This window comes from Aulostomus chinensis, chromosome 14 (genome assembly GCF_037954235.1).
Source record: "Aulostomus chinensis isolate RoL2024-O1b breed Wild chromosome 14, RoL_Achi_v1.0, whole genome shotgun sequence".
NCBI lineage: Eukaryota > Metazoa > Chordata > Actinopteri > Syngnathiformes > Aulostomidae > Aulostomus > Aulostomus chinensis.
The window spans coordinates 25,432,646-25,451,933 of record NC_141333.1 but is presented as its reverse complement, the minus strand read 5'-3'; the positions used below and the strand labels follow the sequence as shown (position 1 = coordinate 25,451,933).

Here is a 19,288-nt window from a genome sequence, read left to right as displayed (position 1 = left end):
TAATATTTTTAAGGGTTAAATCTAGTTTCCCTTTGATGCGTCACATGGTAAAGCCACAGATTCGTGATATTCAGAATCACGCATACCAAAGTCATTTTGTTGTGTTCAGTATTTAAGAATTTTCTGCCCAGTGGTTTCACGTAACATCGTGAACAAGAATGGACATGAATATTTTTTAACAGTTACCTCTTCTGAACTTGAAGAAAACGTTTTGAATGTTTATGCTGAGCAATATTGGCTTTTAACAGCCTGTATGTCCTCAAGGGTCTATGTATGATCCTGCACAGGGAATGATTGGCTTGATATCAGGATTTTTCTCTTCGAGTAAACAGCAGGGGGAGCTCCTTCACAACGCCACGACTGCCTTTTGCTTTCACTCACATTTTCAGTACAACTGCAAAACCTTGGGCAGAAGCGCAAACACAACCACACTCAAGCCGAAGCCTTTAGGGGAAAGACAGCTTTAGTCAAGCGTACATGAGCGTAGAGAGGACTATGTCTCCAAATGCGCAGTGTGTGGACAGTGAATATCGGGGGAAATTCTACCAAAACTCTAAATAAAGGTTGCTTCACTTTTTAAAATTTCAACGAGGCCTTAATGACCCGAAACATTTTTACTTCTGAGGGGCACAAGTTTACTACTCCATCCATCCATCCATCCCTCTATCTATCTGTCCAAGCTCATTTCAGTGGTGGAAGGTAAATCTTGGCTGCTGCTGTACAATCCGAGATGTCGCCTGGGAGCCAATGGCGGACCGCAGAGGGACCGCCTCAGCCAATGACGAACTAGTGTCGGTGCGCAACGCTTCGGACGGACCACGACGACCATGGACGGGAGTAGTGCCCCTTTCAATGTTAGCAACTTTTAGAATTTCGCTTCGAAACAAGCCCTACGGTAAGTGTTTCATTCTACACTTTTTATTTTTGTTCAGCCACATGCTTGCTGTTGGAGTAAACCGAACATTTCGCAGATAAACGTGCTTAGCGCCAGTTTTACTTTGGTCCGCTAAGTCCCACGAGCTCACTTTCTCTAAATAAATAAACACCGCTTTAAACTTTTTTTGTAGGTCGCCGTTGAGTTTGTTTGCTCACCGTAAAAAAAATGTATCGTTACCGTATCACTTAAGTCCTAATGACCCAGTTAGGCCCATGGGCGACTGACGCCAATAAAACTCGATACGCCGTCTTTCCATTTAATTGTCAGGTCGCCCTCGCGGACAGGGACGGTCACTTTAACACACGTAGCTGAGGTGAAAAGTAGCCGTGACTTTTCGCACGACTTTTTGCCTCTCATGTATTATGAATGGGCTTCTAATGTCCTGAAACCGCCCCAAACAACTGGAGCACAGAGAAACAAGCCTACATTGAGCCAGATATTCAGCCCATTGCATTGAAAACTTCATGGCAACTTCGTTTTATCTGATAAAGTTTAAATCAGTGCTTCTTGGAACTTTTTCTGAACTTAATGTCCTCTCCCTGTATTTGCAGGAGTGAGGTGGGGGAGCTGCTAGTTGCAGGAATGGGGGAGATAGAGGGTTCATACCGAGTCCTGCAGACCCCGGGCACAAGGCTGGGAGCCCAGTTCAATGCAGGAATCAGCACTCTGGAACCGGGCCAGAGTCTCAGTGGCATCATGGCCAGCGGGAGCAAAAGCCATGGGCGAGGGCTGCAGATCCGTGTGCAGGGGCTGGACGACTCTCAGGAGTTCTTCGACGTAGATGTGAGTTACTGCCTGAATAAAGCCTCATTGTGTTTCCTCCATATCCTGTTATTTACCTTGCGATAAGTCTGCTGTTACACACCTCACTACATTACCTTGCGTGTTCGTGCTTGGGTCAGTGACAGCTGCATCTTGGCTTTAGAGGTGAAATCCTTCCTCCTTAAGGCTTCTTATTTGGGCAACTCAGTTTAACTCACCAACACGCTTTTTAGTTTCCTCACTCTTTGACTTCTGCTCATGGCCAGAGCAGTATTAATTTCCTCCTCTGTTCTCAGGGATCATCCAATAAGAGAGTTCAATAATACAAACACCGAGAACTGAAGCTTGAACATGTTTACATTTGCCACTTGATGAACTGGAGCTGATTCAAGTCCGTCTTCGCTGTGAACATAAACTCTCGGGGTTGAATTATTAGCCAGAAGTGCTGCACGAATTGTTGAAAAAGTCATATTGCTATTATTGTGTACAGTATTGTGAAATAATTTGCAAAAAGTACCACGAGTCTGTTTTCTTTTTTAGTAAGAAAAAAGCTAGTTCATTTCTGATCATTTTTAAATGTTACTTTCTTACCTTCACATGAGGCATGGAAAAAAAAACCTCTTTTACTAAAGTCAGTAGCAATAACAAAGATATACATTATACAAACATTGCATTTTCTCCAACTTGTGTGCAGTTCTGGTCAAAATGATAATTGCAGGGATTTGTGTTTGGTTTTTATGCAAATGCAAACTCTTAAATTCACAACCCAAGGATCAATATGCATGTGAAGCGGAATTTTTTTTTGTGAACAAGTTATTGTGTACACACGTGTACTGATGGTTCATTAGCTCTGCCCTTGCTGAGAAAGTACAGGGTTAAAGTACAGGCACAAATGCAGCGATGGAAATAAATGACAAAACAAAGAAGCCGCTATGTTTATCTATTAAACTCAGTTCAGACTGAGTGTCTCTGCAATTTTTGATGTCATTTTCTGGGGAGGTTTTTCTTCTCCTTAATGCATAAATCAGAATGACTCACACCGAAACTGTGACCCAAAAACCAAACCCTGGGCCTGCTGAACTTTTCACCTCTAGATTTTCAATTGCACAATTCCACAGGTTGACATCGCGATTGAGATTTGATAAATCATGCAGCGCTGTTCTCCCTGCTGACATGAAATGTAACATTTTGAAATCATAAGAACAAAAGTAAATGAGGAAATCTATGACCAGTAATCGTGCCCCCCCCCCCTTTTTTTTCAATGTAATTTCTTTAGAGAGAAGTTAGTCTTTTAAAGGTTGGCAGTTGGTTTGAACAAACTAGATCTACGCTGATAGAGCGCTTTCCCGTGTTTGCTTGCCAAGTTGCTACAGGAGTCATTCGGAAGGCACATAGGAAGCAATTAGGAAGCCAATATATCAGAGCAAGTTTCCTGTCTTTTCAGTTGTGGGGGTTTATCAAAGTGAACTCTCCACAATGAAAAAAATAACAAGTCATTTACCACTTGATGGAGTTTGAATTTAGTGTAATGTAACTGGATCTGTTGGCTCTTGCCAGTTGATATTTTTAATGTGTCTAGTGTACTACCAGTCTGCCCTAAATCCTTGGACAGCCACAATAATATGGGTTCAGTTACAGGAAGGTTGACAGATGTAGTTTGGGGCCACTGCTGAGACGGACATTTCATAATCTTATACACCATATGTTGTCTCAAAGTCTTAAGCTAATAAAACACAGACACAGATCATTTGTACGAAAGTAGTGGGTCCATGTGATGTCTAGAGGATAATACATTTCAGGGTTGTTGGGTTTTTTTTGTCAGTTTTAGGAGGATATTCAGTCCTAGCTGTTGACAGACAACTGGACTTGGCCTTGAGAGTTCCATTTAATCTCATGGCAGATGGAAATACATGGCTGCAAAAGGGGAATGACTGCAGTCCTGTTGTCAAGCAGACTGTCGCTTGCCTGGAACAAGATGGACACTGAGAGGCTCTGTTGTTCATCTCTGCCTCACATGGCTTAATATTGCAATTCATTCAGTCTGAAGAGCTGTGGGCTGGTTAGAGAATAGTATTTATCTCTGTGCACAAATGGACATCAGAGCTGAATACATCTGTTATATTTGAACTCAGAGCATAACTTGTGCAAAATCATTATCAGTCTATTTCTAGAGAAGAAAAATGAGTGAAGCAGCTGCCACGGATTGGAACTGTAGTTTTTCCTCATGCATGCTGCATGCAAAAATAGGTACAAAATTGCAGTGTTGAATGTTTGAAATGGTTGTGGCCTTCAAGCAACTGCCTCCCCACACTGTGGCATTTTAGTTGTCCATCTCACCAAATTTGTAGAACGTTTGTGTCCAGGCAGTGATTGCCTGCTGCCCTCACTGTACAAAGCAGTGAACCACATTCTGAGGCAGAATGTGTTGGAAGCGCTGTTCCTATATGCACATTCATGAAAATTTAGCCTGTCTTATTCATACTTTGAAAGTTTTAAACCTGTATATCATTGCATGTTATATATCTAGCAATAAATCTAGGCTCAACATATGGTGTGATAGAATACATGGATTTATGGCCATATAATTTCTTTAGCTTGGAGCAACAACAGACAAATCAGATCAGAGCTTTCATCTGTTGCCCTTCATCTGTTGCTGGTACCTGGCATGGTCGTCATCAGCAAACTTTTTTTTTTGTCTTCCTCATGGCTGTTGTCCCCAGGCCCCTCCCACCTCCAGCACAGGAGAAAGCTCAGCCTTGTGGTCTCTGGACAAGACAAGGAGGCAGGGCCAGCAGGGCAGGGAAACACAGGCTTCTTTTATGCAGCACAGCCAGCCCTTTTGCTGGCCTTAACTTCCAGCTCCAGGCTCACTAAAAGGCTGAGGGTGGGATGTGGAACCTAGCTGTGTGAAGACCGCAGTCCAGACTGGGGCAATGGTGGGAGGGAATACGGCCTGTCTCTGCTTTAGTGTTAGCAAACAGGCACATAAATAGCAAGGTTGACAAGTAAGAGGGTTGGGGGGAGGGGAGGGGAGGGGAGGGGGGCAAACCCTGGTGTTAAAAGAGCAGCTCAGAGGGAGCAGGCATGGCTAGTACAAAGTTTGAGCAGGCTGGTTGGGGGAGGGGACACACCGTGCTAAAAGTTTAGGCCAGGAATTTCATCCACAGGCCCGTTGTAGAAGTCACAAAATTCAGTCATGGATTGCATGATGTGTCTTAAACGTTTTTGTTGACAACTAATTCAAGTAGTTGGGATCATCATTTACTGCATAAGAGCTGTTTTACAGTCACTGGATACTCTTACATACAGTTCTTCATAACACCCCCCCCCCCCCAAAAAAAAAAATCAGCCACAAAGATCTAAGTAGCACTTCAGGAAGATGCTCAATAGCTTCTCACACTCTCTGAGGGTCCTTTTTTACTCGTGAATGCAGCCAGAGTCCCAGCACAGTGTGTTTGAGGGTTTTGTAAGGCGACGTTGTTGCCATTGAACCCAAAGTTTTAGCAGCTCTGAGAGGTAGCATCAGCTAACAAGTGCTAGTTAACATAACATGAAGCATTACTTAGAAAGCTGTGTTTAGTCATGATTTCATAACCTTACTTATGCTGTTGTCTTACTATGGAAACAGATCAATGTGTATCTGCAAATTGCTTTATTCTGAATTCAGCTGACGAGACACACTGAATCTGTACACAGAGGGTAGGACAGAGGAAATGTATTACCTCGTCTGTTTCCCAGCTCTGTCAATAGCTATCGGTCGTCAATAGATATCAGTTTGATATCATTAATGTTGCTGCTTTGTCGCGCCCTTTTAGTCTCCTTGAGAACAACCCTGTCATGTCTCATCATGTTGTCACCTCGTAAAAAACATTAACTCCCTTGTAGTCAAGCACGGTGGTTGGGCACAGCCATTTTGCCTCTCATGCTCCTGAAACCTCTCCTGTTTTCCCTGCTGTCATTGTGTCCTTCTCGAAAGTACTTTTCGGCCTTCATCCATAAAACAGCCAAAATGTCACTGAACATACCACAAATCTTTTGCCAGGGCTTTAGCGTCACTAGGTGCTAGCAGTGCTAAAAACAGGATGTAAAAACAAGTCAGGAGTAGTCAGTATTTGTTTTCATGAATTTCGTGAATATTTGAGTATTAAATAACCATGATCCCCTTCCTTATCAAATATATGGTGAGGCTTGGAGAGCCTTAGAAGCATTGATATTGCTTATTCATTAGCTTTCAAAAGTTTTTATCATCTTGCAAGATCTTGATAAAGTTGTGTAATGGGCTCATAATGTTTTTGGATCGTACAAATGTGCAATTATATGTAATTTACAGACATCCAAGCATAACCACCAAGGCTGACAAATGTGGATGTGTTGATGAAGCTAAACTAGGAACCTACTTCTTGCGTGCACTCCCGTTTCTCTAAATTATAATTTAATGGCAAAGCTAAGAAATTGTTCAAGTCAGATCTGCTTGTGTAACTGTTAAGATTTTTGTGTCATTGTCAGTATCTTCACATGATAGAAAAATGTCAATAATTTTATGTTAGTCCAACAGAGACAAACACTCCTGTGACTGAAATTTTACATTTTGAAGTTAGACTAACATAGGCAGGAAGTGTGGTTCAGAAATCCATCTACCCAGGCACGTAGACACTGCACTTGGCCTCCTGTTGGCCAAGTGGCTCACATCTTGTCTAGATCCGGTTGTGGTATTTTCCTCTGAAGTTGAACAACGCCATCACAGCAGATGCTAATATGAAAACACTTTATTGGGCAGACAAACTTCATGCTGTTTCAGATTAAGGGATTGTCTGTTTTTCTTGAATAGTCTTGGAATTTAAGTCAGCTGTTTGACTTGTTTGGTATGTGACTCAAAGGTGAATTGGAAGGAATCTTGATTGCCACCAGCTTTAAAGGGTCTGGCCATTTCTAGATGTGGACATACGCCTGTTAATTATTTGATTCTTTCCTTCTACTTACCTGTACTGGGATTTAGTGTACCAAATGAGCTATAACCAGAGTTTGATAGTAAATATGCATGTAATCCAACTGTGTAACAGGTTGCCATACAAGGAAGTCCCACCCATCAGGGTTTTTTTAACTCTTTAACCTGAGGCTAGAAAATATCTGGGTTACCCAGGTGACCTGAGCACAAGGCACACGAGCATGTGATCCAGATCACCACGTGTATTTATCTGCCAACTGTTCACAGATTTGTCCCTTAGCCAGATAGAGAGAAGAAATTCTCACTGTATTATTTGAAAAAAAGACGGTTATTAAAGAGGCTGTTGAATTTTGAAATGTAATCTCATATTATTGCGAAAGTGGCAACTGATGTGCAGAGCTTAAAAATGTTAATCAGCTGGAAGTCTGACGATCTTAACAATCGCACTGTGCCAACTACACACCCAAACACACCTGTGCATGCCCACACGCAGGAGCCCACTGCCATTCATTGGAGTATCTACTGCAGTTCGGTTGAATCATGCTTAACCTGTAATGCAGGGTTCACCCACGCCCTGGATTTGAGTGAGGCTGGAGGATATTTGGGTTACACCTGTGTCTTTGTCTGCTTTCTTCTTCTGTCTCTGTGCATGAGAAGCACAGTCCTCCCACTTATCAGAATGCTACTCCTATATGGAGAGCACACACTGGATGATTTGTCTCCCAGCGTAACATCTGTTTGTCATAATCCCTGCTGCTTTCTGAACTTGATTTGATTGGGTGACCCACTGACCTGCCTTAATGTTGGAGCTCAGAGATAGTCCATACCACAAGTTGGGTGTGAACCGCCTGCGCGTGATCTCAGTGTCACATCACAGATTTGCTGGAAATTAAAATACCAGATGTGCTTTTCAGGTCGCAGCGCGTGAAATGGCACACTTACTTGAATGGCACCTCTGAGTTGTGATAGTGGTGCTTGCAGTGAGCCAGGGAATGTGATACCTCTGTGTAGAAGGTGAAGACGCTCTTCTGTAGTATGTGTGGGTATTGCATCCCAAATAAAATATTGGAAAACTTTTGATCTTGTTAATTGGTGTATTATGTTTTAATTTAATAATAAAAAAAAAAATCCGGACTCATCCCCCATCGAATTTCCCATAGTCCTTGTTGGTCTGAGTTGTAGTTTCTCATTAGCTTTTTCTTTCTCTTTTTTCTTTTGCCTTATGAATATGTCAGGGACTTACTGACTGAATGACTGGCTGTCTCTGTGTTAGTGGTAGAGTCCAGGATGATTTGGCAAAGTGCTTCACAGCCCTGCCTATGGTTTTTCTCGACTGGGATTGTGAGCACCGACTGTCATAACTTACTGAACAAGAGTTGGAAGCTGATATAGCATGCTAGGAATCTCTGTGCCAAGAGTGATTTCAAGGAAGTCTCGTTTCAGTCTGTAGTCGTCAGATATGTGAGCTCCTGTGAGCTAACTAGCAAGCCCCGGCACTCACAAGCAGCCATGAGCCCTCTTAAGCGCGCTGTTGATGGCCAACAGCCTAATGCATGAATAGCAAATTGTGAGCATCATCGTGATAAAAGCACCACAGATTAAATATCAAAACAAATTGAGCACAGTCCTCGCCCAATTACCGGAATAATGAATGCTAAATTTGCCTTATTAAGCCGGAATGTAACAGGCCAATTATGCACGATTACCATTATGTTACTGCAGTTGCCACCCAGCAAAACACCCTCTCACCCACTCTCTTGTGTTAAATGGTATTTTTTTTCTTGGAGTTAATAAAATAACTTTTATTCACTGTTTTCACTGGTTTGTAACATGAACGTGTATCATGTCGTTAATTTCTGTGCAATGTAAAAACATGTATTTCAATTTAATTTCATCACTCACAGTTTCCCCTGTCATTTACTGGGGTATTCAAAGGGATCAGTAGTGTCAACTCAAGCTGCACACAAACAGTGCTGTTGTATTAAACATATAATACACAGATGTTGCTGTACATTACTCATCCGCACATATCCGCATCTGACCTTAACTAGGCTTGCCTTGTCTTGTTTTTTTGTTTTCTTTTTCACATTGTAGTCCCTCCCATGTCTGGCTCTTTGGAAGAGCAAACACAGAAAGCAGACTCATCTGTAGTAAGAGTGCTGTGCATGAGGGAACATCAGATCAAGTCTTCCTTGTTGTGACATTCCAGGGGAAAATAATGGTGGATATGAAATGAGGCAGATGTCAAGCCACTACACGACATAAACTTTGTGTTCATACAGGAGAACAGGAACAATGTGGAGTGGTTTGCCTTCTTCTTGTTGCAGAAAATGCATCCTAATGACAATTTCTGCACCTCCCTCAAATTGTGGAAGAAAAAGCAGTACTTTTAAATTTTACTGTGTAAACTGACTGCAGTTTGAAATTCCTGTAGAGGGTTCATTAGTAGCACACAGGAGGAGCATCCAAAGATACACCAGTACGTAGTAGATTCATCATGACTGCAGTGGGAAACTAGAAATGTACTCTTAAGAGTGCATAGTCCCCCCAAGGTCCATGTAGACATGCAATTTGTGTATGGGTTTCAAGCATACTGAAATTTAATCAAAATCGCAATATGACCTATGGATGGAAGGGACAATGTTTGTTAAAGGCAGAGAGATGCAATGAGCATAGAGAGTTGCATAGCAATGATCCAGTGCAATTCATTGCAGCATACAGTATGTTGCTACTGCTACTGTAGGAGCAACGCTTGTCCCCAAAGTTTCTTGAATTTGTCCTGGGAGGTTTTGCATAATCCTAGTCACAGAGAGAAAGACACACTGCCGCGAAAACATTACATCCATGACAGGAAACAAATCAGTTTACTGTTAATTTGATCTGCCGTTGGCCTCTGGTTTTCTCATCGGTCAGGTCACCCCATCACTTTTTCATTCAGACCTAAATGACCTTTTAAGCAAATGGTCATGTGAAGTAAATTCCATGTCTAAATCAATCAGATTATTCCTCTGCAATACATATATCTATATCTATATATCTATATATAGATATAGATACAGTATATATTTTTATATTATATATATATATATATATCAGAGTGGAATTTTAAACATCTGAAAATGGACCCCCCACATTATTTTATAACACCTCAATTGAGTGTTCATGCATGCTGGTTGTAAGTTGGACAATGAAGTCTGGAGGAGGACATTGTGAACCTTCATGGGAAACCTTAAAAAAACAAGATTACTCTGAGGAAGAGCTGTTCTGATCTTGCAGGAAAAATTAGCTTTTGCTCTGATAACTTTGTTGACAAGGTGCCTCACACTTTGGCTCTGTCTGCTTAGAGCTCAGAGAATGATTACATTGAGTCTTTGTGAACATTGCAGTCTCTGACTCCCATGGAATGATGTAAACGGAGACAAAACACCTCACAGTTCCTTACATTTGGCTGCAGATTCTTTGTGAATACTTGATGCTGTCTGGATGGTATGTTTGGACTGCATTCAAAGACAACCCAGAGAAAGTATTTCAACACACCAGATTTTGTTCTCTGCTTTGAGGCCGGCTTTAATCAGACACGGTAACTTCATGGAAAAGATGGTATTTTACAACGGATTCCTACATTTATGGATGCTGTGTTGGTAGCTTTCACCTGCAATTTATAGATTTTCTGAATGCAGAACACATGATGTTATTGAAGCAATGAAAGGCATACTTCAGTCAGTCCTGTTGCTCTGTGAGCTGTAATGCTTGACGTTGTCAGTGCAAAGCAATTCTTTTTATAAGGCTTTTAAAAATACTATTTTACATTACAACCAGATGTTTGAAGCTATAATTTTCTCAAAAAGTCTCAGGCTAAGACTCCAAACCTCAAGTGCAGTGTGTGCTTAGTACATAGTAATTAGTTCTTCGTTTAGTGAAAACAAACCCCAGAGCGTTGAAGGTAAACTTCAACAGATTTCCTGCTCGTGCTTTAGCTGCACTGTGCTGGGCCAGATAACAGTAAAGTAGGACATCATTTTTGTAGTTTATTTTGTAATCCAGATTGGAGAAACCTGAAAAGAATGAACAGCCTTTGTCATTTCAGCTTGGGCAAAAATGTGTTTTACAGGATTGATCACTTGTGTTTTTTAGTGTGAATTGTCCTTTTTAAAAGAATGATAAAAACAATGCCAACTTAATATTCAGTTTCCCTGTGTTCTGTCTTTCTTTTAGCCAAAAGCTTTTGGGCAGGCCCTCCTCTCTGACGTTTTTCTGAGAGGTAACCTCATAGAGAGCGATTACTTTGGCCTGGAGTTTCAAAACATGCAGATGAACTGGGTACGTACACTGTCAACTGTGGATTTTGTTTCCATTTTGAAACGCACTCATTGAATATCCAGGAACTCCCAAGCAACTCAATCACCCATGTTAGTTACAAACTAACCAGCAAAGGCAAACAGTGTTTCAAAAGTTGAAAGGTCACAGCCTGGTGACAACAAGACTTGAGTTATTGCTCCACTTGTGCTTGTTACTGCAGGGCAGCAGTAAGGTTGTTGTTTTTACTGGACTTCTGTGGTATATAATCTGGGAATATTTTTAACTTGCCTTGCACAAGTGCCCATATACAAATGTCAGACTTTCCATTGTTTTATTCTTGCTGAAACATGTGGAAGTCAAGACCACCAAGAAGTTGTTGTTTTTTTGATGTTGTTTTTTGTAAAGCAAAAGACATTAAAAATGAAAAAAAAAATCTGCCTCCTTTTCTCAGACAGAATACTTAAGATTGAACTGTCATTACCTGTGAGATATTGCAAAAACAAAGGGCTCATACGATTTCTTTATCTTCAGGTTTGGCTGGAACCCACGAAACTCATTGTGAGACAAGTTAGACGTAAGTTAAAACATTACCACAGCCATTGGATGGATGGTGGCTCATCATCTGTTTTCATGTTTTTTTTGTTTTGTTTTGTTTTTAGGACCAGCAAATACATTATTTAGGCTGTCAGTGAAATTCTTCCCTCCAGACCCAGGTCAACTGCAGGAAGAGTACACTCGGTCAGTCGCTGTCATTTCCTCAAGGATATATTACATTCATGTCATAACTGAGCTGTGGAGCTTTTTGAAAACACACTGGTTTGTCCCTCAGGATCGAAAGATCTCAGGTCTTTGTTGTGTGCCACGTGAACATGTTGAAGTCAATGAATGCTCAGCAGCGAGCTGTAATTTATATCAAGGTTCACTTTGGTGAACTAAACAAACAAAATTCGTCTTGTTTACGTAAACAAACAGAATTGTGCATTTACACATTTAACTTTGATGAAGACGCTGAGAATAATCCCTGATAAGATAGGTTTGTGGTTATTTACTCCTCAAGATCAGATGGACACTAAGCCCCTGTCTTTGTTTTATAGGTACTTATTCTCCCTGCAGGTGAAAAGAGATCTGATTGAGGGGCGCTTGATCTGCACAGAAAATACCGGAGCCTTGCTTGCCTCTCACCTCGTCCAATGTAGGTTGATGATGATGTTTTATTAAAAGTAGTTGATTGTCCGTTATTTTACACGTTTGTCTTTCTCATATTGCACCAGATTAATTGTGCCATTAATCCTGCAGTAGCTGTTGGGACATCAAGTGTTAAGTGGCTTCTTTCAGTCAGCACAAATACACGCGTTTTGACTGAATGGCAAGAAAATTAATTTCCAAGTTTCAACTCCTTCTGTAACAAAATAAAACACCTCAGCCTGCAACCCCTGCACGCAAGTCACCTCAATAAAAAGTCCTCATACTTATGTACACTTGATATTTTTGTTTTGGGGTATTGTAATTAAAATTATCTACCAGTGCAGCAAGTCCTTTTACCTCACTGAGATCTTGATAAATGACTGAGTCATCAGTGCACAGTTTGACTAAAAAGCGCCCACACAAACTGCAGGTTTTTGACTTTTTTCATTGCACAAGCAAAGGCTGTTTTTTTTTTTTTTTTCCTAAGAGAATAAGCTTCTCTACATTTAAGTTTATTTCAATGTACAAATCGAAAGTGATTTTCCCATCTGTCATAGCGGAGATTGGCGACTATGATGACACAGCAGACCGTGACTTCCTGAGAATGAACAAGCTGTTGCCTTATCAAGAGAAAGTGCAAGAGGCAATCATTGAGCTCCACCGCAGGCACCTGTGAGTTGTTCCTACCGCTCTGTCTGACGCATCTTTTGTTTGTATTGCAGTAGTCTACAGATGTGCATGAATCTTTTCTTGTAGTTTCTCATCCTTACCACGTGACATTTCTTGCTAAAACTTGAAATAAAAAAGATAAAGCCAAGCAAAAGATTAAATGGCAAAAAAAAAAAAAAAAACGAAAAGCTTCTTTATAAGAAGAGGGAATCTCATGTGTTTGTTGTATCAATAAGGCTTAAATAGGAGTACCTCCAACCTGGACCTTTGAAGGCAGAAAGGAGAAAAAAGACAGTTAAGGTTTGGGTAGCTTAAATATTATATATTATACTACTGCTGTGAGGATTCAGTGAAAAGAAGAATGCTATTTCTGAAAGTCCCAACCACTGTAGAAAAGTAAGAAGCAACCTTAACTGTTGTAAGAGGTGAATAATTATGCACTTCCCTGGAAAATGTGACACATATGATCACACAGATATCAACATATATGAAGTTCATTTCATATCCATTCATATTCATTTCATATCCATTCAGTTTCAGTTAAAGCAGTAGCTTTTAATAGATATGTGTGTAAGAACCTTGCCCGTTGAGTCTTACTGCTTTTTCTTGTTCCTTAGACCTAAATAAAAGCAGAAAATCGGTGAGCGTGGTGCGCTTGTGTATTTGCTGTCTGTTGTCGTGTTTCCATCAATGGATTGGAATATTGGAATATCACTTTAGAAAAGGTTAGGGAAAACCTCAAATTATTAAAAAAAAAAAAAAAAGATCAGCTTAAGTTAATAGTTAGGTTTGGAGTTAGGCATTTATGTCCTCACAAAGATAGCTGAACAAATATACATATGTAATTGTGTGTGTGTGTGTGTGTGTGTGTGTGACAACCATAATGAGGGGGGTTGCTTGCTTCATTTAAGAGTACAGAGATGCACAAAACCACTCATTGCACTTTTCCCACCAGCAGCCTCCATGTTAGCACAGTGCTCTCCCATGGCCAATAGGGGTTCTTTTCAACGCCGTGTGTTCGTCTGCTCTAAAGATCTTTGCTAATCTCTTCCCTCAGTTGCCTGTGTGGAAGCGCAAGCAGTGAGTTCCCTGACCTAATCCCCTACTCTGGCCAGTCTATTAGCCAGAAGGCCAGTGGGGCAGGGGAGGGCCATAAGGAGATTTCACGCTTAACGGATGAACAAAATTAGAATGTGGTGATGATTGGATGGATATGTCTTCCTAACATTCTGTTTGGTTGTAATCACATGGTTTTAGATTATGTCTCAAATCCTCGCAGTTAAGACATTTAAGATGGCCCTACCTGGCGTATACATGGTGGTACAGTCCTGCTGTGTTAAATTACATGGGTTTAATCAAAACAAAAGAAGCATTTAAACCCCAAGGTTCCACACTATTAACTACAGTGTGATTACTGTGAATACTGATACTATACACTACTCAACGCTTCAAGTTGTGTTTGCCCTCCCCTTTGTGCTCTGTATATTCTCGCAGTAGAATCACAGCGCTCGCCTGTGCAGGATGATGCCTGAGCAGATTTTGACGCTAACATTGATCTAGTGAAAGTTGAATGTTTTTCTCTTCCAGTCAAAGCTGAGGTTACTGCATGTACTCAAGTGATTTGTCACTTCTCCAGTTTGGAGTGGTCCATTATACTACTTGGACTTGTTGCTGCAGGTGTCCATTCACTGAAAGTGGCTGCTCCAGTGAAGAAGAAGACATCTTGCACCACATAGTTTTAACATTTGTGTACTCCTTCTGAATGCTTGGTTTTGGATTTGAAGAACTTCATCTCAGGACAAGTGTAACTTTTTTAATAGAAGAGCCTTATGAAATGCCACCGGGTTGCCACTGTCACGGTTGCATCTGTTGCTGCCGCTTGTGACTGCACTTGAACTCAAGAACTGTCTCATTGGATTCTTTGAACCTTAGCTCATTTTCAGGAAGCTTAGTCCTGTTTGTTGCTGTTGTTAATTTCCTCTGTCAGCCATATTGGATTATTGATTTTTAAAGGCTTTTATCATCATACTTACATTGATGGATTTTGGGTGCTGTGACACGTTGTTTGACTGGCAAGCCAGGAGCAGTGTTTGATTAATGGTGTGAGAGTGAGTTATTGGGATGTTTAACTGTAGACTCATTTCTGATTTTGAGGTTTGTTTTTGTCTGTATTAAGCTTAGGGGCCTGACACCTAGTCTGTCATAGACTGGTCATTTGAAGAGAGAGTCTGGTCAAATTTGGTTGCTAAATGGGAAGGGCTCAAGCCCTGGAGAACTCCATCATCTTTATTTGTAACGTTTACATTAAGATACATTTTTGCTGAATTCCTCTTTTTTTTTTTTTTTTTGGAGATGGGTATCAAACAGAATGCGAAAATGCCATGAAGAAGTCATCACTCATGAGTTTTAATGTGTCTGTTTTGACTCTAGGGGCCAGACTCCAGCAGAATCGGATTTCCAAATCCTGGAAATTGCTCGTAAACTTGAGATGTATGGCGTTCGCTTCCACCCTGCAGCAGACAGGGAGGGCACCAAGATCAATCTTGCTGTCGCCCATATGGGCCTTCAGGTTTTCCAGGTGATTGCTGCTCTCACAGCTCAGCCGCATCACAACTGTCTTATGAGGCCCTAGTTAACCATGTTGCTCAAGATCGTTCCTTAAGATCTTTTTTTTTTCTCCTCTCAGGGCAACACCAAAATAAACACCTTCAATTGGTCCAAGATTCGCAAACTGAGCTTTAAGAGAAAACGGTTCCTGATCAAGTTGCACCCAGAGGTCCATGTACGTATGAATGACTCCATACAGAGAAAATAAAAGATTTCTCATCAGCTAAGATGGAGTGGAGCCAGCTTTATGATCGCTTTGTCTTTCTTTTTGGTTTTAGGGCCCCCATCAGGACACTCTTGAATTTATGATGGCCAGTCGAGACCAATGCAAAATCTTTTGGAAGATCTGTGTGGAATACCACTCATTCTTCCGACTGTTTGACCAACCCCAACCCAAATCCAAAGCTATTCTCTTTAGCCGAGGCTCTTCTTTCAGATACAGGTATGAACTGATGTTTTATGAAAAAGATGAGTGTAGTCATAAGTAGAGACATCTTCAATAATTGTTTTGTTTTGGTTGTTTTGTTTTTCTACGTTTAATGCATGTTTCTTACACATTGAAACTCAAAACCTGGTCATAAAAGATGTTGCTCTAGTGTTTTGATTTGTCAGTCTTGATTGATTCTGAATTCTCTTTGTCAGCGGGAGGACCCAGAAGCAGCTCGTGGAATATGTCAGGGAGAATGGAGCAAAGAGAACCCCATACCAGAGGTGTGTTTATCTGCATTGTGTATTAATTGTGTATGCGACAAGCCTCTCAAATTCTTTCTTCTTGTTTATATGGTAATATTTCCTCATTGAAGTGACCATAATAATTCAGACAATTCTTAAACATTTTTTGCTCTTCAGGAGGAACAGTAAAATTCGAATGTCTGCTCGCTCCCTTGCCACTGATGTGCCAAAACAGGTCAGTGGGGCTGCAGTGCTGAAGCGTATAAAACTGAAATTGTAACCTAAAAAGCTCATGTAGTGCACTGTAATTGTTAAACTAATACAGGTGTTCTCTCCTTTACCTCTTTCCCCTTCTTCACTTTATTTTTTGCATTGTTTCAGAGCTTGTCTTTCAATGACAGCCTCAGGATCTTAGGCTCCCCTTCCTCTGCTACTGTGTCCTTCCACCCAGTACACATCTCCAGCATTTCCCCGCGAAAAGAAGTACAACCTCAAGCCCAGCCTTTGTCCTTTCTGAGCCAGTCTTCAGCACCTCCCCAGCAGCAGCTTCAGTCCCCTCTCCAAGCCACCAGACCTGCCAGCCCTCCGAAGGAAGAACCTGTCAAGGCTGCTTCCCCATCTCACTTCACTTTTCAAGGTGCCCCCAGCAGTCAAGCAGCAGGACACTGCAGCCCCTTGTTTGTGTGTGTAGAAAGTGCCACCTCCCATTCACAGCCCCTCAAAAATGGCAATGAGGATAATAAGCATGGTGGGAGAAGGGGAACTGGGTGCTCAGTGGGAGGGGTTGGAGGGAAGAGGAAGGGTGTTCTTACACCTGAGGCTTTTGAGGCAGAGCTTTTACGTACTAAACAAAATCCCATGTTCGCACTGTCCAACACTCCGCTACATGTCACTGAGGAGTTCATAGATGATGATCCCACAGAGATATCCTTTTACGGTGGTGGGGCTGAGGCCTACCCTTTTGGACATGATGATAAAGTCGATCGGTTTGATTATGTTCAGGAATCAGACTTTAGCAAAAACAGGATCTTTAGTGTGGGTATTGAAGATCTGAATGGGAGTACTAATCCATTCCCCGACAGCATTGTCGGTCACTCTGAAACCAGTTCATTGGTTAATAATCGCTCAGAATGCAGTTCCCTGGATAACCTGGGGCTCAGCTCTGCAGGTGAGTCCATGTCAGTTGGCTATATTGGCCCTGACTCCTCCTCCTCCCTTCGCCTGCCAGGGTCTGACATCCAGTCAGAGGCCAGCTCAATGGTCAACTTCCCAGCGTACTCTGTACGCTCTGAAGGCAGCTCTGCTGTCCAGTTTAGTGACTTGGTTGAGCAGCTCGAGCAACTCAGCTACCCGCCCACAGCCACTGAGGGCTCTGGAAACGGCAGTTCAGATTCAGACTCTGACTGGGGTTCTGACAGTGTCCTTCCGCCTGAGCAGAACCTCTTTTACAGTAATCCGCTAACAGGGAGCAGTGGAATAGAGGGTTTCCTCCTCCAGTGCCATAACCTGCAGGCCTTGTCACTTGCTGACCCCTCTGGATCGGCTCAGATTAAAATGTAAAGTATGTCCTTCCAGCACTTGAGGCCTCAATCTGAGGCTCATCAAATCATAGAGATCAAACACTTCAGTGACATGTTATTTAAAAATAATCACAGGCAGCAGTGGTAGACTTCAATAATTCAGTTTAAGCTTGGTTTTAACAATTTGTAGAGATTGTGAAAGACTGAAATATGTGGCTATTGTTCTACTGCTCTCCTTCTAATTTTCTGTGCTAATAGTATTTTCTTCCTAGAGAATTGAACTGGGGCCTGTATCACACAGCAGGATCGTGAGGTAATAAGGTTCAACCTGAGATTTTCAGTGTCACCAAGGTTATTTCAGCGGGATGTATCGCCTGTGTTAACTTCTGACCTGCAGCATGGCAGGTTAAGATCAAGCACTGCTCACTGACCAACGTAGGAAACTCACAGTGAAGATGAAGCAAAAACGGGAACTGAGGTTTTAACTAGAGAGAGCTTTTCAGAGGAGGACGAAGCCCTTCGACTTTGACTGATGTGCTGAGAGAAAAGTTTATCTCAAAATGATTTAAGCCTAACACAGGAACTGAACAAATGCTAAAGCATGGTATTTGTTGACCTTTTAAGATCTGCCTTTAAACATCTTTACTTTTTGAATTATGTTTCTGTATTTATTACTCGTGCTCCTGAGACTACCAGTGCCTCTAAAGAGATGAGCAAGATCGTATCTTGTGTGCGTAAGACAAATAAAATAAAGCTTCAGGGGCTCTGCACCAGACCTTTTTACAGTGACAGGGTTGCAGCTGGAAGAATTTCACTAATACTGATTTCCATGCCATAATACCAACCAACCCAGTAATTTAAAGAAATATGCAGTTGTGATTGTAGTAAGATCGTATCTTGACGCCCATTAAGGTCCATATTCACACAGTCTGCATTTTTTTCTTTACCAGCTTCCTGACTTTGGCAACTGTGCTACTTTTAGCCTGACTTATTGATTTCTATTAATTAGATTTGTTAAGGATTAGGGTTTGTGTTTCTTGAGTGAAGTGTGTGGCTGTGGAACTCGTCTGATTCCAACACCGCCCCCTTTTAATGTGAATATGTCACAACTAGAGTAGGAAGACCTTCGTTCATAAGGAGATAGCTACATTCATGCAAATTTTACCCAACATTGCAGTTGTGTGGGTCAGTCCAACTCCCGGACAGGTGCCCTAGCTTTTTTGAGCTTGCTTTGTGATACAGGCCCCTGGTGTACCTGTTTCAACCACCATGGTTGTGTTGTGGTGCTTTTTATTTTAAATACTTTCTCATGAATTTCTGCTTATGTTGCTTTGGCTGTTTACGTGAATTTTTGGCCATTTACCTGTGTTGTCTCGTAATATTCAGCAAACTTAGAGCACTTGTGCATGTTTTGGGGTCAAGCATCTCCAAATTTGCCATACTTTTTACTTTGGAAGTTCTGTATCTTAAGTACTTGTCTTACATCCTTTAAAACGCTCAACTGGTCATAGGAATGTCTGATAGGTTTGGCTTGCCACTTGCTGAGCAAAAGGAATTCAATTCTAAAATAGTTGAGAAAAGTAAAATTATTCAGTTAAGTTGTTTTGTTTTGTTTTTTTAATGTATAGGAAGTCCTCAACAAATGCATATTACTTCGAATAAGCAGCCTCTTCTGGGTTTGACGTTACATTT

General features: G+C 41.4%; 1 protein-coding gene across 4 annotated transcripts in view; it reads left to right on the top strand.

The window, feature by feature from the left end:
- The first annotated feature begins 445 nt into the window (after positions 1-445).
- The window catches only part of farp2 (FERM, RhoGEF and pleckstrin domain protein 2), a 32,228-nt gene continuing 13,385 nt past the window's right edge, over positions 446-19,288 (top strand). Inside the window, exons 1-14 of one of the 4 annotated variants that reach the window (XM_086225107.1) lie at positions 446-563; positions 681-895; positions 1,489-1,720; positions 10,860-10,964; positions 11,475-11,517; positions 11,603-11,681; positions 12,038-12,135; positions 12,686-12,800; positions 15,228-15,375; positions 15,484-15,579; positions 15,683-15,846; positions 16,047-16,115; positions 16,254-16,311; positions 16,458-16,713. In XM_086225107.1, coding sequence (XP_086081233.1) covers positions 1,520-1,720; positions 10,860-10,964; positions 11,475-11,517; positions 11,603-11,681; positions 12,038-12,135; positions 12,686-12,800; positions 15,228-15,375; positions 15,484-15,579; positions 15,683-15,846; positions 16,047-16,115; positions 16,254-16,311; positions 16,458-16,713 — 1,432 coding nt within the window. In that variant the 5' untranslated portion in view covers positions 446-563; positions 681-895; positions 1,489-1,519. Of the gene's footprint in view, positions 896-1,488; positions 1,721-10,859; positions 10,965-11,474; positions 11,518-11,602; positions 11,682-12,037; positions 12,136-12,685; positions 12,801-15,227; positions 15,376-15,483; positions 15,580-15,682; positions 15,847-16,046; positions 16,116-16,253; positions 16,312-16,457; positions 16,714-19,288 lie in introns of all 4 variants that reach the window. The other 3 variants (XM_086225109.1, XM_086225111.1, XM_086225108.1) reach the window with 3 other exon arrangements.